This window comes from Hippocampus zosterae, chromosome 12 (genome assembly GCF_025434085.1).
Source record: "Hippocampus zosterae strain Florida chromosome 12, ASM2543408v3, whole genome shotgun sequence".
NCBI lineage: Eukaryota > Metazoa > Chordata > Actinopteri > Syngnathiformes > Syngnathidae > Hippocampus > Hippocampus zosterae.
The window spans coordinates 18,702,145-18,727,592 of NC_067462.1; the positions used below are offsets into that span (position 1 = coordinate 18,702,145).

General features: G+C 43.2%; 3 protein-coding genes across 6 annotated transcripts in view; 1 reads left to right on the top strand and 2 right to left on the bottom strand.

Moving 5' to 3' along the window:
• The window catches only part of LOC127612098 (uncharacterized), a 47,644-nt gene extending 40,095 nt beyond the window's left edge, over nucleotides 1-7,549 (bottom strand). The window contains exon 1 of one of the 2 annotated variants that reach the window (XM_052083081.1): nucleotides 5,513-7,549. In XM_052083081.1, the coding sequence (XP_051939041.1) occupies nucleotides 6,665-7,549 (885 nt within the window). In that variant the 3' untranslated portion in view covers nucleotides 5,513-6,664. Of the gene's footprint in view, nucleotides 1-5,463 lie in introns of both variants that reach the window. The other variant, XM_052083082.1, reaches the window with a different exon arrangement.
• Nucleotides 1,130-20,170, bottom strand: ubxn4 (UBX domain protein 4). Of its 3 annotated transcripts, none has more exons than XM_052083030.1 (13): nucleotides 20,011-20,170; nucleotides 17,279-17,381; nucleotides 15,859-15,887; nucleotides 15,595-15,713; nucleotides 13,971-14,124; nucleotides 13,537-13,624; nucleotides 13,399-13,429; nucleotides 11,984-12,148; nucleotides 11,153-11,274; nucleotides 9,777-9,879; nucleotides 8,986-9,117; nucleotides 3,516-3,724; nucleotides 1,130-1,899 (listed from the first exon to the last, which is right to left on the bottom strand). In XM_052083030.1, the coding sequence occupies exons 1-13, from the start codon at nucleotides 20,090-20,092 to the stop codon at nucleotides 1,764-1,766; spliced, it is 1,473 nt and encodes a 490-aa protein (XP_051938990.1). In that variant the 5' UTR covers nucleotides 20,093-20,170; the 3' UTR covers nucleotides 1,130-1,763. The 3 variants fall into 3 exon arrangements, with proteins under 3 accessions (XP_051938990.1, XP_051938989.1, XP_051938991.1); XM_052083029.1 differs by having other exon boundaries at nucleotides 13,381-13,429; XM_052083031.1 differs by lacking the exons at nucleotides 17,279-17,381; nucleotides 20,011-20,170 and having other exon boundaries at nucleotides 13,381-13,429; nucleotides 15,595-15,725; nucleotides 15,792-15,879.
• Nucleotides 20,171-20,210: 40 nt separating this feature from the next.
• Nucleotides 20,211-25,448, top strand: part of rab3gap1 (RAB3 GTPase activating protein subunit 1) — a 28,399-nt gene continuing 23,161 nt past the window's right edge. The window contains exons 1-6 of the mRNA XM_052083000.1: nucleotides 20,211-20,281; nucleotides 20,442-20,497; nucleotides 22,154-22,232; nucleotides 22,318-22,447; nucleotides 23,122-23,200; nucleotides 23,406-23,525. Of these exons, the coding sequence (XP_051938960.1) occupies nucleotides 20,264-20,281; nucleotides 20,442-20,497; nucleotides 22,154-22,232; nucleotides 22,318-22,447; nucleotides 23,122-23,200; nucleotides 23,406-23,525 (482 nt within the window). The 5' untranslated portion in view covers nucleotides 20,211-20,263. The remainder of the gene's footprint in view (nucleotides 20,282-20,441; nucleotides 20,498-22,153; nucleotides 22,233-22,317; nucleotides 22,448-23,121; nucleotides 23,201-23,405; nucleotides 23,526-25,448) is intronic.

The following is a 25,448-nucleotide window of genomic DNA, read 5'->3' on the forward strand; positions in this document are numbered from 1 at the left end:
CAAAAAAAGAAAAAAAGGAAGCCAGGGGATTTTTAGATAAAAATTTAGAAGAGTCTCGAAGTGAACATAACGCCCTAACCCGCCTTTAAGTCACCAACATAAGCCTCTTCACCGCTCTCAGTGGGCACTGTTGATGAATGTTAATTGCTGTACCGGTTTGTATAATGAAGTATTTGATGGGATAGTACCTCCCAACCACTCCAGCCCACACTGACGGCACTGGGTAGCTGGAGAGATACTGTACCGCCGCTCATTCCTCCCGACTGCTGTCAGGCTGCCGAATAAACAAACGTGAAAAAACTAGACTTACCCCATCCATACATTGTAAATAGCACAGCCACCTTATGCATCTATATTATATCTATATTTTATATTGGATTCTGTACTGTGTACAGTTCCATTTCTGAAACATTTATTTTGTGCATGCAAAACTAAGATTTTCTTTTCTATCCCCCCCTGCTGTAGATTGCAAATTTCTCCGTTGCGGGACAAATTAAGGTTTGTTATCTTAAGTGAATATGTGTGCTGTTGTAATCTTTGTCTCAAATATGTAAAGTATAAATACTGCTTGCATATTGTAAACATTCTGATAGCCACATACACATACATGAAAATTGCTTGGGGTGGGGCAAATCGTACTTCTTTTCACGGGGGTTCTGGTCCCCATTAATCATGAAAAATGAGGGATTACTGTAGTACATAATAAAAATAAAATAAAATAATAAAAAATAAAAAAATAAAACCTCTTTACACTTAAACCTTCTGCACTGCTGTATTTTAATGTTCGTCATGATGGTCGTACTTTGAGATTAGTATTTTATGAGGGTGTAATACGTTTGAGAAAACTTTTCTAATCTATCAGAATCAGAATCAGAATCATCTTTATTGGCCAAGTATGTACAACACACAAGGAATTTGTCTCCGGTATAATGATTCTGATCTATCTATGCAGTGTTGGCACTGGTGTGATAAAGAAGCAAAACAGAACTCAGTTTGTAGTTCGGAGATTTTTTTTAATCGAGTTTTGGATGATGCAGTCTTCCTAGTCAATTTAATACAAATATACAGTTGCTTGATAAATCTCACTATGTTAGCGATAACTCCAAGCGTGAGCAAAGGAAACAAAGTATTTCTTTTCTATTACAAAAAAGCTGGTTTCCAAATAAAATATAATTTAGACTTTGCCATACAAGTGAAGTGAAATTAAAACATAAGATAGAAAGCAATGCCGCAGGCAACCTACCCTTTTTGCTGCTGTAGACTGTAAATTTCCCCAGTGGGACAAATAAAGGATATCTTATCTTAATGTGAGGGGCTGCGAGTTTGAAACACACTTCTGCAATAAATTATGCTCAAATTGCCTTTAATAATATTATTAGTGTATCTTAATAATTAATGACATTCATCTCTGTGATAAACACTGGTCATGTTACCCATTTCTCACATAATTGGGAAACATTAATTATGCAACACTATTTCTCCAAAGTTCTGGTTGTGTTGACATTTTTGATTGATTCCTTTGACAACATGTCTTGAAAATCACAGTGTCCCATCAATGGTGAGCTATTTTTCGAACAGGCCCGTGGGCCACTCATGTGGTCTTTGGGGGCTACCTTGGTGCACCACGTTAGTGAACTGTGATCTAGAACGACTGCAGTATCCCTGATCTAGAATGACTGCATTATAATATTCATCTGGGATGGGATGAGAGTGGTGGCGATGTTAGGATTGGAGCTGACAGAAACAAAGCTTCTTTTCCAGATCTACATTTGCTGGGTTGAGTTTCCATTCCAGGTGTTGTTGTCATCCTCACTGTCCTCTTGAGCCCTGAGCTGGGTGATTTTACCATCTTTCTTGAAGTTCTTGGGACGGTTCGTCAAAGGCCTGGAAAGAGATTCCCTGAGAAGACGCAGAAGAAAAATACATGATTTACAGTGATACAGTAATTCCATAGAGGTGGCCGGGTGGCTGCTGTGGTGGCTGCTACTGCTCATCTGAACTGCGTTACCCAATTGCTCTGCTATTGTCTGTCGACATAGCAGTTTGCCCATTAGCGGGAGTTCTGTGTCATGTATATTCCTTCATTCACATTCATACATGTACAGGTATATATATTTTTTAGGTTTTCAAAAAATAAAGCGCTCTAATAAATGGGAAAAATTAATTGAGAAATGTAATAATGACTAGCACTTCGAAACCGTTACTCATGCCTTTGTCATATCCTGGCTGAATAGCTGTAATGCACTTTACTTTGGAATCAGCCAATCCTCCATTCAGCGTCCTCAGTTGGTCCAGAATGCTGCTGCTCGCCTCTTGACTGGTACTCGTAAGAGGGAGCACATAACTCCTCCTCTTAAATCCCTCTGCTGGTTCACTATATATTTTAGAGTTCTTTTTAAGATCCTATTATTTGTTTTCAAATCTTTAAATGGCTTTGCTCCTCCTTACCTCTCTGAGCTTCTCGCCCCCTATACACCTGCCATTTGACTCAGATTTGATCTTAGTTTTACTGTTTGGTGCTTTGTACCATCTTTGTAACCGATTTATTGATGTACTGTATATGTTAGTTGCTCTTGATACCGAAACTTGAGACAGAAAGAATTTTCTTTCCGTCAAATTACTGCTCCATGTACAGCACTTTGTATGCAGCGATGGCTGTTTGAAAGTGCTCTATAAATACTGTTGAGTTGAGACTATGAAATAAACATTCAGATGCACCCCCCATCGCCCCCAAAAAACAGTTTAGTTCCCATATTTTTTTCTGCACATTTTGTGCATGACATCTCTGATCCACTGGTGAAAGGACACTTTGATTCTCTCCTCTTTCATCTATAACTGCTTCAAACAACAACGCGTATGCAGGATAAGTGGTGAAGATTGCATGACTGTGAGTTTTATGTTGTGTTGTATTATATTATTTCATTTTGTTACAGCTGCAGATGTTGTGAAAGCTCTGTATAAATAAAGATGTATCGTATCATATATTTGTGCTGACAATATTAGCACAAAACACTACAGTATCAGCTGTTCTTTTTGAACATTACAAGAGCAAATTCCAAACTTGAGACATCTACCATCAGGACTACAGATGGTGTTGTCGATATTCATGTTTTTTTTTAAATAGTTGCTACAATGGTCAGAGAAGTCCCTGATTGCAGCGACAATATATTTACGTTGGCAACACTGAAACCAAATCGCTGCTCTTGTCCGCTTACATTGCTGACACATATGCAAATCAAAATAAAATCAGACTTGACATTTTAGATTGACTTCCGAAAGGCTGCAGAGACTGGATAGTTCAGATGTGGCACGTGGGCCCTACTAGACTAAGATGTGCTGTAAATCGTTGGTGGGTCGGGGGGGGGGGGGGGGGGGGGTTGCTCCAGTGGATACAAAATGAGCACCAAACAACCTCCTGTGCTCATCTGAGAACCACACCAATTTTTTTTATGTGCAGCCTGGATTACACAGCACATTACAGTGCATTTCAAATAGGACCAGAGATGGTCACTCACCTTTTTGGTGTATCAGTGTTATCCAGTGTTGCTCTGTCGTTGTAAGACTGAGATAATGGAAGAGAGCTTCTTGATGGTTCTTGTGGTGGGGTTGGAATCATGAAGGAGGTGAGGAATCGCCATACAGTGAGAACAGGGTAGAAGAGTGTGCTCAGGACTGCCCACATTCCACCGGTGGATGGGACAACAGAAGAAGCAGGCCTGCCACACTGTAAGAGAGAGAGGTTGGAAAGTTTGTTTTGTTAACACCCATACTGTATGCGGAAAAAAACACCACTTGAACTTTGCCTGAGCCACTTCATCCTGCAATACTGAGATCACCAGGCCAGACCCTCGCAACACTTTGGCTGCACCAATAAATTCTCTCCATAAAGGTTAGGGGGAAAAAATCTGTGAGAAAGGGCCTTGGCGGAGTCAACTCCACTGGAAACAAATCAGACTCATTCACGACAATGCGAACTAAACTCCAACATTGGTCGTACAGGGACCGAACAGCCTGCAACAGGGCTTCTGTTCTCCATACAACCGAAGCACCCCCATTAGAAATCCCCGAGGGACATGGTGGAATGCCTTCACCAAGTCCACAAAACAGACGGAAACATACAAGGACTGGTTGGACAGACTCCCATGCACCCCTGAGGATCCTGGGGAGGGTGTAGAACTGGTCCACTGTTCCAGGGCCAGTACGAAAACCACAGTTCCTCCACAATCTGAGATTCGACTCAACTCGGCGATGGACCCTCCTGTCCAGCAGCCCTGACCAGAGAGGCTGAGGAGTGTGATTCCCCTGCAGTTGAAACACATACTCCGGTTGCCCTTCTGAAAAAGGATGGCCAAAACCCCGACCTGCCAATCCAAAGGCACTGTTCGCGATGTCCATGTTGTAGAGAAGTGTCAACCAAGACAGCAACAAAATAACTCTGCACAGCTCTTATCCACCCCCTTGACTTGCCACTAGGGTTCAACCAGGGCTGTTTCATTAAAATTTGTCGAGGGTGCAACTTAGCCTTTAAAAAAAAATTAAAAGGTAATCATTTTGCTTTCCGTGAGAAAAGGAGTCTGGGATCACTGAAGTGGGTTCTCCTATCTCTGGGGTAGAGGTCAGTACAATTAAAAAATTATTAAAAAGCTCGTCTGTGGCAATGGTGGATGAGATTTGTCAAGAGTTCCTAAAGGTTCTGGGTTTTTGTGGGGCTCTTGTGTGTCAGCGTCCCCGATGGGACGGCCATACTGGCCCAAACATTAGGTACACGCCAGATTCTTGTGTTGTAGGTGTCCCCGATGGCACAGCCATTTTGGCCAAAACATTGGATAAACACAGGTTTCTTGTGTTCTATTGGGTGGCCACATTGGCCAAAACATTAGGTACACCCCGGATTCCTGTGTGCAGGCGTCTCCGATGAGGCTGCCTCTTTGGCCAAAACATCAGATCCACCCCGGATTCTTTTGTAGAGGAATCCCCATTGTTCCCCCTTGCTTCCCTGCCCGAAAGATTTTTTTTTCAAAATTCCAAAATAAAATGCCAAGGTTAAAATGTTATTTTTTTCTTCTCTCATTCCAATTCAGACCATTGCAACTTCAAACTGTTCGTCTTATCTCAACCACAATTTTTTTCGCCAAATTTCCAAATAAAAGCCAAATAAAGATGTAATATTTCGCAATTTTCACATTTTTGACCAATTCAAACCATTTCAAATTGTAACTTTTCAGCTTACCCCTCGTGCATTTTATCGATCCATCCATCCATCCATCATCTACCGCTTATCCGGGGCCGGGTCGCGGGGGCAACAGCTTTAGCAGGGAAGACCAGACTTCCCTCTCCCTAGCTACTTCTTCCAGCTCTCCCCGGGGGATCCCGAGACGTTCCCAGGCCAGCTGGGTGACAGTCTCTCCAGCGTGTCCTGGGTCTTCCTCGGGGTCTCCTCCCGGTGGGACATGCCCGGAACACCTCACCAGGGAGGCGCTCAGGAGGCATCCGAATCAGATGCCCAAGCCACCTCTCATCTGGCTCCTCTCGATGTGGAGGAGAAGCGGCTCGACTCTGAGCCCCTCCCGGATGACCGAGCTTCTCACCTTATCTCTAAGGGAGAGCCCGGACACCCCGCGGAGAAAACTCATTTCGGCCGCTGGTATCCGGGATCTCGTTCTTTCGGTCACGACCCATAGCTCGTGACCATAGGTGAGGGTTGGGACGTAGATCGACCGGTAAATTGAGAGCTTCGCCCTTTGGCTCAGCTCCTTCTTCACCACGACAGACCGATACAACGTCCGCATCACAGCAGACGCTGCACCGATCCGCCTGTCGATCTCCCGCTCCCTCCTGCCCCCACTCGTGAACAAGACCCCAAGATACTTGAACTCCTCCACTTGGGGCAAGATCTCCTCCCCGACCCGGAGGGGGCACTCCACCCTTTTCCGACTGAGGACCATGGTTTCAGATTTGGAGGTGCTGATTTTCATCCCAACCGCTTCACACTCGGCTGCGAAACGCTCCAGTGAGAGTTGGAGAGCCCCGTTTGAAGGAGCCAACAGCACCACATCATCTGTAAAAAGTAGGGACTCAATACTGAGGCCCCCAAAACGGACCCCCTCAACGCTTCGGCTGCGCCTAGAAATTTTGTCCATAAAAGTTATGAACAGAATCGGCGACAAAGGGCAGCCTTGGCGGAGTCCTACCCCCACTGGAAACGATTCCGACTTACTGCCGGCAATGCGAACCAAACTCTGACATCGGTGGTATAGTGACCGAACAGCCCGTATTAGGGGGTTCGGTACCCCATACCCACGAAGCACCCCCACAGAACTCCCCGAGGGACACGGTCAAACGCCTTCTCCAAGTCCACAAAACACATGTGGAGTGGTTGGGCGAATTCCCACTTACCCTCTAGGACCCTGCTAAGGGTGTAGAGCTGGCCCACTGTTCCACGGCCGGGACGAAAACTGCTCCTCCTCAATCTGAGGCTCGACTTCCTGACGGACTCTCCTCTCCAGCACCCCTGAATAGACCTTACCAGGGAGGCTGAGGAGTGTGATCCCTCTGTATTTGGAACACACCCTCCGGTCCCCCTTTTTAAAAAGAGGGACTACCACCCCGGTCTGCCAACCCAGAGGCACTCTCCCTGTTGACCACGCGATGTTGCAGAGGCGTGTCAACCAGGACAGCCCCACAACATCCAGAGCCTTGAGGAACTCCGGGCGGATCTCATCCATCCCTGGGGCCTTGCCACTGAGGAGCTTGTTAACCACATCAGTGATTTCAACCACAGAGATAGGAGAGCCCACCTCAGAGTCCCCAGGCTCTGCTTCCTGGAAGGAAGGCGTGTTGGTGGAGTTGAGGAGGTCTTCGAAGTACTCCGGTTCACAACGTCCCGAGTCGAAGTCAGCAGCGCCCCATCACCACTGGACACAGTGTTAGTGGTGCACTGCTTCCCCCTCCTGAGACGTCGGATGGTGGACCAGAATTTCCTCGAAGCCGTCCGGAAGTCGGCTTCCATGGCCTCACCGAACTCTTCCCACGCTCGGGTTTTTGCCTCTGCGACCACCGAAGCTGCGTTCCGCTTGGCCAGTCGATACCCGTCAGCTGCCTCTGGGGACCCACAGGCCATAAAGGCTCGATAGGACTCCTTCTTCAGCTTGACGGCATCCCTTACTGCTGGTGTCCACCAGCGAGTACGGGGATTGCCGCCACGACAGGCACCAACCACCTTACGGCCACAACTCAGATTGGCCGCCTCAACAATAGAGGCGCGGAACATGGTCCACTCGGGCTCAATGTCCCCCGCCTCCCCCAGAACATGGGAAAAGCTCTGTCGGAGGTGGGAGTTGAAACTCCTTCTGACAGGGGATTCCGGCAGACGCTCCCAACAAACCCTCACGATACGTTTGGGTCTGCCAGGACGGACTGGCATCTTCCCCCACCATCGGAGCCTACTCACCACCAGGTGGTGATCAGTTGACAGCTCCGCCCCTCTCTTCACCCGAGTGTCCAGAACATGCGGCCGCAAATCCGATGATACAACTACAAAGTCGATCATCGAACTGCGGCCTAGGGTGTCCTGGCGCCAAGTGCACATATGGACACCCTTATGTTTGAACAAGGTATTTGTTATGGACAATCCGTGACGAGCACAGAAGTCCCAATAACAAAACACCACTCGGGTTCTGATCAGGGGGGCAGTTCCTCCCAATCACGCCCCTCCAGGTCTCACTGTCATTGCCCTCGTGAGAATTGAAGTCCCCCAGCAGAACAAGGGAGTCCCCAGCAGGAGTACTCTCCAGCACACCCTCCAAGGTCTCCAAAAAGGGTGGGTATGCTGAGCTGCTGTTTGGTGCATATGCACAAACAACAGTCAGGACCCGTCCACCCACCCGAAGGCGGAGGGAGGCAACCCTCTCGTCTACCGGTGTGAACCCCAATGTACAGGCACTAAGCCGTGGGGCAATGAGTATGCCCACACCTGCTCTGCGCCTTTCACCGTAAGCAACTCCAGAGTGGAAGAGAGTCCAACCCCTCTCGAGAGAACTGGTACCGGAACCCAGGCTGTGTGTGGAGGCAAGCCCGACTATATCCAGTCGGAAATTCTCTGCCTCACACACCAGCTCGGGCTCCTTCCCTGCCAGAGAGGTGACATTCCATGTCCCAAGAGCTAGCTTCTGCAGCCGAGGATCGGACCGCCAGGGTCCCCGCCTTTGGCTGCCGCCCAGCTCACATTGCACCCGACCCCTTTGGCACCTCTCATGGGCGGTGAGCCCATGGGAAGGGGGACCCACGTTGCCTCTTCGGGCTGTGCCCGGCCGGGCCTATTGCATTCTCTCCAAATTTCAAAATAAAAGCTAAGACTTCGATTGCAAACAGTTTTTCAAATCTAATTTCAACATTTCTTTTGACCAATTCCAACCACTCAAACTTCAACATGTTCATTCCAGGTCAGTGCATATAATTTCATGTCATTCAATATTCAATAATATTCCAAATCATTCCACAAGTTTTCATTCACCCTCTCAGCCTTCACAGGCAATTTTTCCAGAAATTGCTTTCTCTAGTTATTATCATTATTTAATTTTATTCCTTGCACGGTTCTGACATGCTTCTCCTTCTCCATTTCTTGACAATTCTCACCTTTGCGTCAGCATATTCCAAACATTGATGCCTACTATGCTTGCATTTTTCTCATTCCAAAAATTCACTTGTTCCCCCAAATTCCATGTTTTTCACCTGGAATTTCCTCCATTCATTCTCAATGATACAGTCATCATAACAGATTGACGTCATTTCCATTTGAAATTCAAACTATTCAGCTCTTTCAATTCACCATGAGTACAATTTTCAACTTTCAAAAAATTCCCATATGCCCCAAAATTATCCTGTTCACTATCATATTCAAAATTTTTCATAAATTCAATTCATAAGTCTAGAGCCCTGAATTATGATGTTGGATATTCAATTTCATTTCAGTGGAAGTCTACTCACAGGCAGAAGTACAATGGATGAACTTGGAGCAAGTTCCAGCTCCAATAAAGTCTTATTAAGGTCTTCGCTGGTGAATTCCCTTCTCGGGAACACGGTTGCCATGGAAAAGTTGCCAAAGCGGTTTCCAATTTCCTAAGAATGGACCAAGATATACAAAAAAAAAAATCTTTTTAGTTACACTTTGAAGAAAAATAATGGTGTCACAATAAAGCTACACAATAATAGACAGTAAACCTGTGCTTATTAACCAGTGGTGGGACTGCAAATGCAATTAAAAAAAATAAATTCTCAGAGATCATCAATTATGTTTAGGAAGCAAATCATTTTTTTCATAGGAAAGTAAAGGAGTCGCAGTTCCCCAAGAAAATGTTTGATCGCACAATGTCATCGACTCGGAAAGCCATGTTTCAAACCCATGTTGAAGAGTTGTGGGAACAGGAGGTAAGATGTATGTTGATGTACGAGTCAGATACTGCGGAAAATGGAATAGAGACGAGACCCATCGAGATTGGAAGAAAGGTAATCTAAATAGGCTGCGTTTATTAGCCTACCGTCATGATGGGTAAACCTACTTGGCCCACGTATTCCTGTTAGCACTGAGAGCACACGTCATAATAGGTTGGTGTCCTACATTGTCATTGCTCATGTAGTTGTGTTGCGTTTTAGGCCACTCCGCACAATATATCGGCCAAACTTCTGCAGCACTGTGAGTTGCGAAGTCAAAGTTCCGGCCTAGGGCCAGAACCTACGCGTATCATTTATTGAGGTAAAGAACTATTTCTTTTACTGACCTGTTTTACAAACTGATGAGCTTCCTGAAGTTTGCTCTGTGAGGAAAACTGGTTGGTGAAGGATGAGCCATCAGGGAGTCGAAATTGAAGCCTTGTAGTGGTACTGATGATGCAAAGATAGACATCAAGTTAATTTTTGAAGAAAATAGTTCGTTTTCAGTGTAAAGGTTATTTTAACTTCCAGTTACATTTCTTTGAAATCGCATTTTATTGATTGAGGAATAACCATTGCCTGTGAGCAACTATTGATTCTTTGGAGCTTCTCATGCAAAATTAAAAGTCAGCACCCATTGCTGTGAATTAGCCCTGGCGTTTCCCCTGCCCCTTCAAACTAAAGGGATTTGCGACATTGCTTGACCTTGGCACCAAATCTGGTATGGTAGAAACACCCGTAGTCACGTTGGCGACAGGCTGTCATTACAGCTACGATATTTGTTGTGTCCTCCAGGGATGGCGGCAGGAATTGGCCAAGGAGTCCTGGTTGGGAATCACTGGGTGAACAACTTGGCCATTGGCCAGGAAAACAGTTTCCTCCCCTACAGGGAGCACACGGATATTTTTGGAGAATGAGAGGGGAAAATAGCTCGTGTGGGGAACACCAGCAATGGAAGGGTGAATAGGAATGAGGGCTCAGCCATGTCCAGCACAGCCAGCAGCCTTTCCATCAATTCGGATGGGTTTCCATCGCCGACATCTCCAGTTCAGTACAGACAGTTCAAAGAGTCTCAAAAGGAATCACTGATAGCTGGTTGAGCCTCAAGCAGCGCCATCGCCCCGGCCGTCATTGAGATATCCAATGCTGATACCCCAGGGTAGAATTTGGGAACATTCTGGTATTCCTCTCAACTGGAACTGGGCCTTGATGTGGTGAAACGATGACTGTGGGTTATGTTACCAAAAGTCGGGCAACTTGACCGTTGTGGCGTGGATGGTTGCGTTGAAATCTCTTATTCTTGCTCACACTGAGGTCACCAATTGTGGAGATGTGGTCAATGACGAGACGAGAAGACGAAGGCAAATCATGTCTCTTACTCTCCGCACAAAATGAACTTCATATAACAAGCACCAAACTACTGCCCTTTAACCTTTAGATCTCTATTGTCCCTTTGGTCATAGAAATGTGATCTCCTTTAAAGATACAGGTCCCTAGTAAATGTCAATCCCTTGTGGGTCACCGCAATCGAATGTTGTAATGTGCAGAACCAAGTCAAGTCAAGTCAACAGTATTTATAGAGCACATTCGAACAGCCATCGCTGCATACAAAACCATGGCTATTAATACGTTGGACGGATATGAGGGCATTCCTAAAATGGCCTGCTACATCCATTCGCCACAATCTGAACCTAATGCTTTAAGACTATCATGGCAGACGTACCTCCTCGACCTTAGAGAGGTACCCTTTATTGCTTCCTGCGCTGCCTGTTGGGCTTGTAGTGTAACTTGCTGAGCCTTCTGATCTTGGAATTTGGTATAACGGGCTGCTCTTTCAGCACGGTCCTACAAAACAGGGATGAAACAGCAAAACCAATAAAATGTGAATTAACACAAATATCACAAAATTAAAATAATTTATTCAACTATATTCAATCCGATTACAGCATTTTTGGTGTTTTCAGGCAAAAAGATAGAAGGTAAAAAGTAGAAACCATCCATTCAACTACCTTGAGTGTATCACTGCAGACCGCCAGGTAAATACAGTTTTAGTTTTTTAGTTCTATGACAACCATCTATAAATAACTGAATATGCTTTTTTCTGTTTGGGTTTTTGTTGTTGTTGTTGTCTTTTTCCAAATTGGCCCTCGTATAAATCCTCGTCGCAGTGGACTTGACTTCAAATTTAGGCTGGCCTGACATATTGTTGGTGTAAAAAAGTGCTGACAGACTTGAACTGGAGCGCAATATTCCATTTCCAGTGCTCATACACAATGGCGCATCACTTATGTACACTCCTGATTATGCTTTAATGTGAATTGATTTTAAACATTGTTTAAACGTCTTGAATTTATTGTTTAAAACAGAACCCTAATACTATTGAATCAAGACACTGGTAAGTCTAATGTACCCCTATCATGATGTAACGCAATATCCAATTGTCGATGAGACAATTTAATCAAATTGTTGAGACCAGCGAATGCAAGTTACTCCGCCTTTATCTTTAGCACAGTGTTTTTTGTGGAAGGTAATGCAGAATGAAAGACTTGATTACCAATGCAATTTGTTGTCTGACCCGCTCCCTGGCATTTCTATCCATCTCTCTCTCTCTGTTTCTCTCTTCCAGGATTTGCTTGGTCTTTTCCTCTTCCCGTTCCCTCTTTAAATTGTGTGGATCCTTTGACATTTTCTGCTGCTCCTTTGGCTTCCTGATCTCCTTCTGTAGGAGAGGAGAGAGCACGGCCACACCTAGTCAAAATGAATTTTGGTTGAACACACATCTTCAGACTTTAGGTCAGTGATTCTTAACCAGGGTTCCTAAATGTTTCTTCCAGTTCAGTTGAATATAAATTTCTTGGAAAACGCTCTACACAGTACTCAATGATACTTTACAACAAAAATGTACAACACGGGATAAAAATGGACACTGTAGAGCAAAATATACACATTTTAAAATGAACAAATGTTGAAAAAGAAAAACAAAGGAAAAATGGGTAAGGCCGATTAAACGATGTGAAAAGCATTGTGGAACAGGTGAGTTTTAAGAAATGAATTGAAGGTTTGGAGGTCAGTACAGTTGGGGATGTGTTGAAGTAGAGCGTGACACAGGGTGAGCGTGGGGGCGGTGACAGAGAAGGCTCGGTCCCCCCACGCTTTGAGCTTGGTCACGGGGATGGCGAGGAGGTTTGCATTTGAGGAGCGGAGGTTGCGGGACGGAGTGTATGGGTTAAGAAGGTCGGAGGGGTAGGAGGGGGTCTGACTATGAAGGGCTTTTGAAGGTGAGTAGGAGGAGCATAAATTGAATGCGCTGGGGAACGGGGAGCCAGTGGACGTGATCAAGAGTGCTGGTGCTGGTGTGGGTGACAGTTCGGGCAGCGGCGCTCTGGATGTATTGTAGTTTATTGAGGAGTTTGGAGGTGGTACCCATAGAGTTTGCTATTTCAGTAGTCAAGGCAAAAGGTGATGAAGGCGTGGATGAAGAATAGGGCGACAGTGAAAGAAAGCGAGGGGCGGAGGTGAGAGATGTTCTTAACGTGGAAGAAAGCGGTGTTGGTGATTTGGGTGATGTGTGTCCGGAAAGCTTTTCCATAGTGGCACATCACATTGTTCTGTCACGTTTGCGAGGTGGTGGAGGACCCCAAAAAGCAGGCAAGAGGGAGGAGCAGGTTGTACTTAAAGAATTGTATTCAAACACAGAAACTAAATCCAGAACAAACAAAGTCACAAAAACAAAAATAATCCAAAGTATAAAACAAAAACCATGACTGAAACAAAAACTATCAATAACTAAAACACTACCAGAACAAACCCGATAGCAGCAAAGGAACAGCAACAACAGAAACAATGACCCGAAAATTAGTGGTCGGGTGGGAGTCCTTTTATATAATTAATTAAATAACGACCAACACATTTTTCTTCACACATTCCCAGAGTCCATTGTATCTGTGTAACCTGAGAGCGTTGCTTTACCTCATCCTCCAGCATCGTCTTTTGCTGATGCCTGACACCCAGGACATACAAATTCATGTTAAATCCAGAAAGATAAAACATCATTTATATTTTGATCAGCAAAGCTAATGAAAAGCCACTTTGCACGTGTGCCGTTACCTTTGTCCATCTTCATTCTTAAAGCATAAATCTGTACGATCTGGATTTTCACTCACTGCAGTAGTCATAGCTGACTGGCTACAGGTAGCTGCAAGGATTAAAAACACATCAGAAGTAAGAAAAAAAGCATTCAATTTCATTCAAAAAACTCAAAAGTTCAAAAAGAACTGGCAATAGTTCAACTGAACGTGCTAGCCTCTGCCTATTTTTCTTGTGATCAAACGTTTTTGCAACATAAAGTAAGTGGGAGTGATTGCCTGTTACATCAAGCTGCATTTGAGAGATTAAAACATGCAGCAGATGAACAAATGACAATAGACATAACAGAAATGTGACACGATAAAATCTTTTCTATTATCCTTACACTATATATCGTCAGATCACCAACTTCGAGATACCACCATCAGCTTTTAAAGTTGACATGATATTCTTACGTTTAGTTGCTTCTTCCACTGCAGAGGGCCTTGTGAATGCCTCTGGTGATGCGAGGTGCACTGTAGGAGCCATTCCAGGTTGTGTTGTACTGGGCATCATCGTAGCAGCCGTCTCTTGTGACACCATTCCAGTGTCAATTCTTTGTGCGTGCATCTGAAGGAGTCCACATAAATTTTGCAACTGTAATTTCTACCAGTGTATTGAGGAACGCATAGCAAAAGATGCAAAAAATGTTTTGTTCAACAATAGTACTTCTTGAAAACCAGCACCGTTGTTGATGTTTGACAGAGATGATAAGTGAACACCCTGACACGAAATTCAACATTCACAAAATGGAAGACAAAGAAATGATTGAGGACTGAGATGTTGCTAAACAAGCGACATACTGTACATAACTCCCCAAATAATTTGAAATACCAGTTGTGGCTGTGAACTGTCTTTGCACTGTCCTCATTTGTCTATTTGAATCCATAAAAAACTCATCGCCCACCACTGATAAAAAAAACAAACAAAAACATATACATATAGCTCTCTCTCACACACACACACGCACACACACACACACACACACACACACACACACACACACACACACACACACACACACACGCACACACACACACACACACACACACACACCCACACACACACACACACACACACACACACACGAGTGGAAGGATGATGGATGGATTGATAGAAAGAGAAAGAAAAAGAAAAGGGGAAAAGAAAGAGAGGAATCAAATGCAAGAAAGAAAGAAAATGAGTACAGTGGTACCTCTACTTACATAATTAATTGATTCTGGAAGAAATTTCTCTGAGATAAATGTTTCCTAAAGCATAAAAAAACAGCAAAATATGGAACATATGTTACAATTATGTTACAATTAGATTATTGCACTATAAATGCGAGTTGCACATAATGTTAAAAAACTAAGAATTGAGTTCAGAATAGAATTACGGGCATTTAACTTTTAACTGCGTCCTCATCTTTTTTTGCCCTCTTTAGTTCATTTTCTCTCTCTCAGAAGTGGATTTTGCCTGGCGTTTTGAAAAGCACTGATCCGAGGATGTTTGTTTTTGTCAGATTTTAAGAATCCTTCGAAAATGTCCAAGGCAAAAATCAGCATAGTGAGCAATTGCCCGACTGGTGGACACTTTTTTCTGGGTGATTCACATTTACGTAAAACGATCGAAACACCTCATGGCCCGAGGGGCGAATGACGAGAACGCTGCATAGACACATATGTATCTATCTGCATACAAAGACAGACACGGTAGAAGTCCCTCTTGGCCAATGGGATGCCGAGATGATGGTCGGTAAAACCCAAAACAGAACAGCTATAAGTGTGTTGTGCTTGGGAAACTTGGAGCTGCGAGTAGCAGGCCATATTGTATTTTTACCTTCCATATCTTGAAATTAGTTTTGCAACAAGAGGCAAATATTTTCCTGTTGAGACTTTTCGTAAATTTTGTATGAAGAGACGTTCGTAAGTAGAGGTACCACTGTATTCAATGAGTTAGTGATTCAAGGAGCCTGAGAATGGCGCGCTACAGCCAGATTCATTTGGATGAACGAGGAGTCAGATATGAAAATGGGCAATCTAAAATCAGGGCTCCTACCTGTTGTACTTTGTTGATTCTAATCAGTAGTTCTTCGGCAGACACGCTGCCAGCAATGACCTCCAAAGGAATACCATTCTCCCCAATAAAGAAACTTGAGGGAATGCACACCACTGGATCTGCATTCAGGTCTTGTTAAAGAATAAGTTCAGATCACATTCAAGTTTCAATTCCAAGCGACACAAATTTCTTTTTACCTTTACATTGTACCATACAAGAGGTTTGTGTGGATTCTATGATGAAGAGCAAAGAAAAAAAAGATACAGATCTGGGAGAACTGCACACAAGTGTCACTGAGGGAAAAGGTAGATAAGAAGACAAGTGAAATTACATACAACATCCCCCAAAAAAAATCACATTTTATGAGAAGGAAACGCATATATTTTAATAGCTGCCAATCATCGATAGATTTTCACTAACTTTGGGAACCTATGGCTCGTGAGCCAGGTGTGGCTCTTTTGATGATTGCATCTGGCTCGCAGATAAAACAAAATATTCTTGATTTTTCACTGCTCATGTCCTGTTCAGGGCTACAGTTGACAGCAGGAGCAATTTTACTTGGATGATATTAGCCTACATTATCTGTTGCTGGGTAAACAGGTAAACACCCACTTTTGAATCAGCCCACTCTGTCATTAGCTCAAAGCTAATCCTTCAATGAATAAGATGGCGAATATATATACAGTCAAACCTCGGTTATCGTCCATAATCCGTTCCAGAAGGCTGTTCGAAAACCGAATTGTTCGAAAACTGAAATCACGCTCTTTAAAAAAAAATTGTTATTGAACACGTCTGCTCATAATGGAAAGCGACATGAGGAAGCGTCACTTCGTGTAAGGAAGGTGAGAGGAGTCAAGTGATGCATTCAAGTGCGCTCAGTTTGTTCAAATACCAATTTTTCGGTCGTAATTAGGCATAAAAAACCCGAAATTTTTGGTCGAAAACCGATTTGGTCAAGAATAGAGACGTTCGAAAACAGAGGTTTGACTGTACATACATATATATATATATATACGCGCACGCACACACACACACACACGTATATATATATATATATATTATATATATTATATACACACACAAATACAAACACACACATATAGTCTCCTGTTTAGTCACATCTCCCTTCGTTTCATCTAAGCCTGCTATAACCTTTCACCCCTGCACCACTCCAGTATCCTAGGGGTTGGGCAATAATCACATTTTGACACCTTTCACCGTATTTTCACTACACCGCGGTGTTCCGTAATATCGTTTATCTAATTTGAGGGTGTTTTTTGTTTGTTTGTTTGTAAATCAGATTGTCAACAGGCAACATAAAACATAAAAGTGTTGCCCAAAAAATCCTGAGGTGCGTTGCACTCCGGTTGAAGTCGCCATTCAAATTAGCCTTTGTACTGTGTCTTGACAGATTTTAAATTTTGGAAAATCCTGTCACATTGCTACTGTTAAAATGCACATTCTATTGTCGTTTTGTCCACTACACACGTGAAAGTTACTATTTTGTCATGCGAAATCATACAAATATCCTTCTCCATAATTCCCATGTCTCTTCCGTTAGTATGAGTGTTGATGACCCATGATGGAATGACTAATCTTTATCTTTCAGGTGGGAATAAAAACGCACTGAAAAATATTCTCTTGTTAACTACTTTCGGAGAAAGTGTTCAATTTAATACGGCACCTCTTGGCGTCCACTTGAATGGCCACGCAGCAATTTTGAGCCGTTTGTGAGACACTGTCGTCCTCCCAGCTGGACATCAGGTTTGATGACTGCTCATCTTCACCTATGAGCAGGTCATGCAAATCAGTTTTGTTTTTGAATAAGAAACAGTGAAATATAATCTCACACAAAACCTGAATAGCCGCCACTGGACAGTTTGGTTATTGAAGATAAGAGAATGGACAAATCAAAAAGAGCGATGACGTCGCTCTTTCTCCCATTTTTCATCAGCATTTTTTTTCTTCCCTCTGTTCTTACCTGTGCTCTGGGATGGTTTTATTCGTTTTGACATGCTCTGGTGTCAGATTAATAAATCTGCCCATCCCCCCACAGAGACTGATCAACATACCAATAGGCCCAAGGGGCTGACTTGAAATTTTGTGTTGGTAATAACAATGCAGTTGAAAATAAACAATGCTGAAGGTGAATTATATATACAAGGGTCATTCAAGAATCATCATCAGGATTTATTCCTTTTTTTTCAATGTAGTCTCCCAGCACTGTCACACACTTCCCTCAGCGTAAAACGCTTTGGACTGATGTCTCAGCCAATCGCTCGCAACCTTCATCCATCAATTTCAAACTTCGTGCCAACTACTGTGAACTGAGGCAGGTCAATAAAGACATGAAAAACAAATACAGTGGTCATTTCATCTAGAACTGGTTCAGACTACAAAGTGTATGCAGAAAATTTGTAAAGATTGCACGGCTGTCTGTGTCCTATGTGTTGTGTTGTTTTTGTTATTTTGACTTCAAAATGGCGCCGCGAGAGTGGCTGCCTTTCCAGCAGCTCCTATATTTTGGTGTTCTACTTCTTCCTATCATAACTTTGCTGCTGTGAATTGGGAATTTCTCCATTGCGAGACTAATATAAGTTTTCTTATCTTATCTTATCAGTCAGAAGAAGAACGTGACAACGCAAGGCCTCACACAGGAGCCCAAATGGTGCAGACCATCAACGAGCTGGGCTGTGAACTGCTCCCTCATCCCATCCCCAAGACCTTGACCCTTCATCCTGTTTGGTCCCTTAAAAGCGTTCACAAGAGGAACGAAATTTGAAAGAGACCATGAAGTCAAAAGTGTTATGTGCGACTGGCTGGTTTTTGGAATGCGGGAAGAAACCAGAGTACCCGGAGAAAACCCACACAGTTACAGGGGAGAGCATGCAAACTCCACATAGAAAGGCCAGAGCTAGAATTGAAACCTGCACCTCTGCAGCCCGACATGCTAACCAGTCGACCACCGGGCCACCTAAATAAATTGTTGATATATTTAATTACTTTAATATTTAATGTAAAAAAGACTCAGTCCATGCCAACCCACCACCAACCAAAAAAGAAAAGAATTCGGAAAATGTTAACCTAGCAGATTTGATTTTAATGAAACTTGCTGGCTGTACTTAGTGAAAGGGATGGCAAACATTACATCGATCTCAAATTTCAGGTAAAATCGGAGGAGAGGGTTGGGAGATACGGGCCGCCAAATTTGGATATTTTCTTCAAAAAGGGATGTGTTTGCCTTCCTTGGAACCTTTACATCACAGGAACTACTTAGTCAATCTTCTCATACTAGTTATTTTTGGAAAAGGAACAAGTGACAAGAATTCCAAATCTGCAGTTTTTCGTGAAACATAATCTCTCACGTTCTCTAAAACATAAAAGGTTCAGCGATCTCAAGGTTTTTGTTTAGCACCAGGTCAAAGTATTGATTGGCTGTCTCCGCTGGTTTTAGGCCTCGCTAATGCCTTGTGAAAAAGTGTTTTCCAATGCTGGAGAAATGGAGGAAGAAACATGAGAATCAGCTGACTGCGTGACCATTGGAAAAACATATTAAAATATTTTTGTAATAGAAAAAGAATAAATATTGTGTTTCTCTTAGACAGGTACTGAACAGCATCATTTGACGGTCATGACACTTTCACTCAGATTTTCTTATTATTGTATTGTATTTTGGCCATATTAATATTTTTTTTATTGACTGTATAGTTAAAGGATACATTTGGATTAAAATACCATTAATAAAAAATAACGAACTCCAGCGTGTACATATTGCGCAACAAAGTGAGACACCGCCAACACAGTCTACTCTTAATTTATACATCACTAAATGGTGCCAAAAAAATCATTTAAAAGACATGTATGTGTACTCACACAATTTTTGAGTGGGCTAATGGACCGTTGTACAGATTTCATTCTTTCTTTTATCATGTTGATGATGTCTTCTTGAATTCTTGTATTAACGCTATAATGTTTATAACTCAAGCTAATCTTTCCAACAAGTAGTTACTTCGTTAGTGACTCTAAAACAAGTTGATGGAAATCCTTTAATGGTAAATCCGGTGCTGCTTTGCCTGACATTTTGGAATCAAAGGGAATGATGTTCATACACGTTTCACATTTCAGGTTTTATTCTAAAACTGGGGCTCAGTCCTTTACCGTAATGCCTACTTTACACAGATATTGAACATTTAAGTACGGCCTTGACTTTAAATTTAAAAGCGGAGAGTGACCAGATCGCAGTCGACGGGTATCAATGATATCGTTGATGTAAACGGTCTTTTGAGTTTGAGTCAAATTTTTGAGTGCACGCAGTTTTGTAATTAAGAGGTACGCTAACTAGCTTAGTATACTCCTACTCATGTCAGGCAGAAAAGATCGCTAGGATTATTTATCGTCAACAATTGAAGCACATACCTATGATCACGATGACAAAGACAAAATTCCTCTGTTTCGCCAAACTAATGGCATCTGGTATGGCCCCACTGAACCAAATCATTTTACAAGTTTCGAGTTGTATACACAGCTACGGATATTGCTTCCACTGTTTAGGCTCTCTCTCTCTCCGCCCCCCCCCGTTTCTTCTTCGCCGCGCGTTCCTCAAAGAAGAAGAAGAAGAAGTAGAAGAAGCAGAAGAAGAAGAATATTGATTATTTTTGACAACGTCAACATGGCTGCTGTCACTGATGTAAGTTAAAATACCAAGGCACAAATCATTGAAGGAAAAGAACGTAAACGTTGATCCCGCTGTCGCTTGATTTAACAACGGAATATCTGTGTTTATAACCCGCTGTCGCTTAATTTAACAACGAAATATCTGTGTTTAAAGCATTTTTTGTCTATTCCAGCCCGAATCGGAGGTGTTCGAGATCACGGATTTCACCACTGCGTCAGAGTGGGAAAGGTATTGTTTTAGAGTTACAGTATACTCCCTTGCTTCTACGTTTACTTGAAATATACACACCTTGTACCAGTTCACAATTATTACTATTCAGCTTCTCGTGGAATTATATTGGGACATTCTAGAAATGGAGGAGGTTTTACGTCCCAACCATCAGAATTTAAATAATCCACATACAAAATAATAAAATATGCACTTACTGAGTGAATTCACTTCTCCTGAGACCAAATATTTAAAAAAAGCGAAAAGTCGTTTTTAAAATACTAATATATTTTTCTCTTGTCCCACCCCCCTAATGACCGAATTGAGTCTCAAATAAAACAGAAAAATGCATCCATCTACTTTCTGATCCGCTTATCCTTACAAGGGTCGGGACGTCTTGGAGCCTATCCCAGCTGTCTTTTTGGGCATTAGGCAGGGGACACCCTGAACCGGTTGCCAGCCAATCGCAGTGCACACAGAGACAATCGCGAGACCATTCGCGCTCACAATCACACCTGGAGAAAATTTAGAGTGTACCATCAACCTGTCATGCATATATTTTGGAACGTGCGATGGAAGCCAGAGCACCCAGAGAAAACGAACACAGGCACGGGGAGAACATGCAAACTCCACACAGGAGGGCTGGAGCCCGGAATTGAACCAGGGACCTCTGCACTGTGAGGCGGACATTCTAACCCAGGGGTGGACAATTCCGGTCCTGGAGGGCTGCTCGCTATCCTGCATGTTTTCCATCTCTCCCAATTGCAACACACCTGATTCAAATGAACAGGTTCAAGATCAGGCTTCTGCAGAGCATGCTGACGATCTCATCATGCAGACAGACAAACAGCCAGCGGGAGAAGCAAGAATCGACACATTTCACAGTGCCGAATAATGAAACAGATAAATAATCGACACGTCGTTTATTAACTCATGAAATCCCAGCCATTTCCACTGGATTTTGACTGATTTTGCAGATTATTGTGTTCTATTGCAATAAACATGCAGCTGACCAAATTAAAGAGGACACTCTCTTCTTGATGCTGAAAAAAAGTTACACGCACAAATTGATTTGGAAACACATTGGCACCAAAAACAATAGATCAAAAACAATATTGGAAATGTATTTACTCCCACATATATCATATTTCAACATTTATCACCACAGTGTAAAAATTGTGTGTAACACATACAATTGTGTTCGATACATTAGCTGCTGTAAACACTCATGCAGATGCATTCTATATGCACAAATATTATTTTAGGTTGATGTCCTGTTTTGCGTTATGATCAGGAAAAAAAACTTTTATTTTCACTTGCAACATATGTTGTGACTGAACACGATTTTATGACTTGCTTCAGCCATGTAATTGACTCGCTTGAGATTAGTTGGTGACTCGGCTTGACTTGCTGAAGACTCAGCTCATGGACTCTGACATACTCTTGATTTGTTGTATAATGTATATGGAATTTTTAAAAAAATCATTAGTTTCATACAAATTAGTTTACTCTGCTTATACATCCCTGGACAATGCCCAAAGCTGACAACATTCCCTTTCAGAATTTCTTAGCCTTTTTACCCAAGATATTCTCAACTCTGATGTTGGCTCAGGTCAATGTTTAAATTATGTCCAACTACTGGTAGTCATGTCATTCAAATTTATTTTTTTACTTCAGGTTTGTGTCCAGGGTTGAAGAAGTCTTAAATGAATGGAAACTAACCGGAAACTCCACAAGGAAGCTGTCCAAAGAAAAGGTAAATAGCTTTCAAAACCAAAATGTTAACGCTTAACATGACTCTTAATTCTTGTTTGACAAGTGGTCCTCCTTTGTTTGCACAGGCTGACTTTTCGAATGGCACTTGGGAGGAGAAATCTCAGGAGATTAATTTTGTCGATTTTACCTTCTCCATGACCCACTATGCATTGGTGCAAGACAATGAGAACGATACAAATACTGAATTGGAGGAAGGTATGGTCTCTTTTGTTTCTCTTTTTCCAGTCAAAATCCCAACTTAATAATAATAATAATAATAATACATTTTATTTATAAGCGCCTTTCAAGACAGCCAAGGACACTCTACAATCAGGAACAAAAACAATAAAACCCAGAACGGGTTGAGCAGCGGGAGCCAGACGCGGCAGCCAGACGCGCCAGCGTTCACTCAACCCCGAAACTGATTATCTTTGTGTTGATTCCTTAAATCCACATGGAACTGACAATTGTTTCTTGAATGTTCTTGAATTTTTAATGCTGCTTGTTATCTCTCAAGGGGAAATTGATTTTACACATGCACATACACAGACGCGTGTGTGTGTGCATGTGTGTGTGTGTGTGTGCACACACAGCGTCTGTTTATGTATGGGAAGATGAACTGGGAATACTTGAATAATACTATGTAATATTTATAGCAAAATATAACAAGCTTGAAGGCAGATGTCTGGAATTTTTTACTTAAAAAAAACAACAACATGAAGACAGCAATTAACTGAAATTTTTGTGAGACAGTTACAGGAATGGGAATGGCATGAGTTTACAGTGTGTTTCTGCCACCTTTTCTACATAGCCTGCCCTCTGGCTGGAAATGATTTGTAGATAAAACCTAAATTGCAGTTGTTGGTTTTTTTTGTTTTGTTTTTCCCTAGCTCCCTTTCCCTTCGCAATGCAGGACCTTTTGTGCACCAAAAATGACTTCCCTCCTCGTGCCCACTGCTTGGTGAGATGGTGAGTTTTATGGTCAGATGGTGAGTCTTCCCGAAGGATACTTTGAGAGCAATAAGTCAGGGTGGATATTCAAACCGCTGACCCTGCAGTCACTAATTGACCATTTGTAAACAGCAAATTCAAACAGATTTGCTCCATGAGAGCTCTTAAATTCTGTTCAAGTGAAGATGAAGATCAACAGGTCAATTAATTTTTTTGTTGACAGGTACGGGATAAGAGAGTTTGTTGTCATCTCCCCAGGGTCCAACGTCGAGGCTATCATCAGCGAGTCCAAATGTAATTTGCTTCTCAGCTCCATCTCAGTTTCTCTGGTCAACAGTGGCTGGTGAGACACCATGAGCACTCTTCTTTAGCATACTTTCAACAACAATAGGAAGACAACTTTGTTTTTGAACACCCTTACTATCATTGAGATCAAACGTAAATTAAACTTTCTAACAGTCTGATTAGCTATATTGGATCGGCTGATATTTTGTATACTATATTAATTCTGTGATCGACCGTAATGTCCTTGTTTGGTGTGTGTGTGTGTGTGTGTGTGTGTGTGTGTGTGTGTGTGTGTGTGTGTCTGATACTTGATACCTGTACCGCTTTCCTTTGTGCTACTATACGGAAAACACAGTACTTCTAGTGATTGAAGTATCAAACGTATTATTAATGTTTGAGAGTCGGATATCTCGGCAGCTCCAACTGTATCAATCCACACATCAGTCCCAGAGGCACAATTTTAGTTGCCCTTTTGTGTATTTCCACTTGGAAACACCACCCCAAGTTGGACAAAGCCTACACACAGTCATTAGTATGTTTTGCGTTTTACATTATGCGGTATAACGTAAATTGAGACAGTTGTTTATTGAAATAATGATTGACGACTCGAATTTCATGCCTGCACTAACCTTGAGCACCTAAAGAGGAATATTTTAGGTAGGATAACAGATGGAAACCCTTTGTAAATCAGCCTTTTTATAGGAAGGATGCTGAATTTGGATCCTTTTGGGTCAGATTTTTCCGTTTTAGAGGTTAATGACTTGGATTCACAGTCTTCCTCGGGGTCTCCTCCCGGTGGGACATGACCGGAACACCTCACCGGGGAGGCGCTCAGGAGGCATCCGAATCAGATGCCCAAACCACCTCATCTGGCTCCTCTCGATGTGGAGGAGAAGTGGCTTGACTCTGAGCCCCTCCCGGATGACTGAGCTTCTCACCTTATCTCTAAGGGAGAGCCCGGACACCCTGCGGAGAAAACTCATTTCAGCCGCTTGTATCCGGGATCTCGTTCTTTCGGTCACGACCCATAGCTCGTGACCATAGGTGAGGGTTGGGACGTAGATCGACCGGTAAATTGAGAGCTTCGCCCTTTGGCTCAGCTCCTTCTTCACCACGACAGACCGATACAACGTCCGCATCACAGCAGACGCTGCACCGATCCGCCTGTCGATCTCTCGCTCCCTCCTGCCTTCACTCGTGAACAAGACCCCAAGATACTTAAACTCCTCCACTTGGGGCAAGATCTCCCCCCCGACCCGGAGGGGGCACTCCACCCTTTTCCGACTGAGGACCATGGTTTCAGATTTGGAGGTGCTGATTTTCATCCCAACCGCTTCACACTCGGCTGCGAAACGCTCCAGTGAGAGTTGGAGAGCCCCGTTTGAAGGAGCCAACAGCACCACATCATCTGCAAAAAGCAGGGATGTAATACTGAGGCCCCCGAAATGGACCCCCTCAACGCTTCGGCTGCGCCTAGAAATTCTGTCCATAAAGGTTATGAACAGAATCGGCGACAAAGAGCAGCCATGGCGAAGTCCTACCCCCACTGGAAACGATTCCGACTTATTGCCGGCAATGCGAACCAAACTCTGACATCGGTGGTATAGTGACCGAACAGCCCGTATCAGGGGGTTCGGTACCCTATACCCACGAAGCACCCCCCACAGAACTCCCCGAGGAACACGGTCAAACGCCTTCTCCAAGTCCACAAAACACATGTAGACTGGTTGGGCGAATTCCCACATACCCTCAAGGACCCTGCTAAGGGTGTAGAGCTGGTCCACTGTTCCACGGCCGGGACGAAAACCACACTGCTCCTCCTCAATCTGAGGCTCGACTTCCTGACGGACTCTCCTCTCCAGCACCCCTGAATAGACCTTACCAGGGAGGCTGAGGAGTGTGATCCCTCTGTAGTTGGAACACACCCTCTGGTCCCCCTTTTTAAAAAGAGGGACTACCACCCCGGTCTGCCAATCCAGAG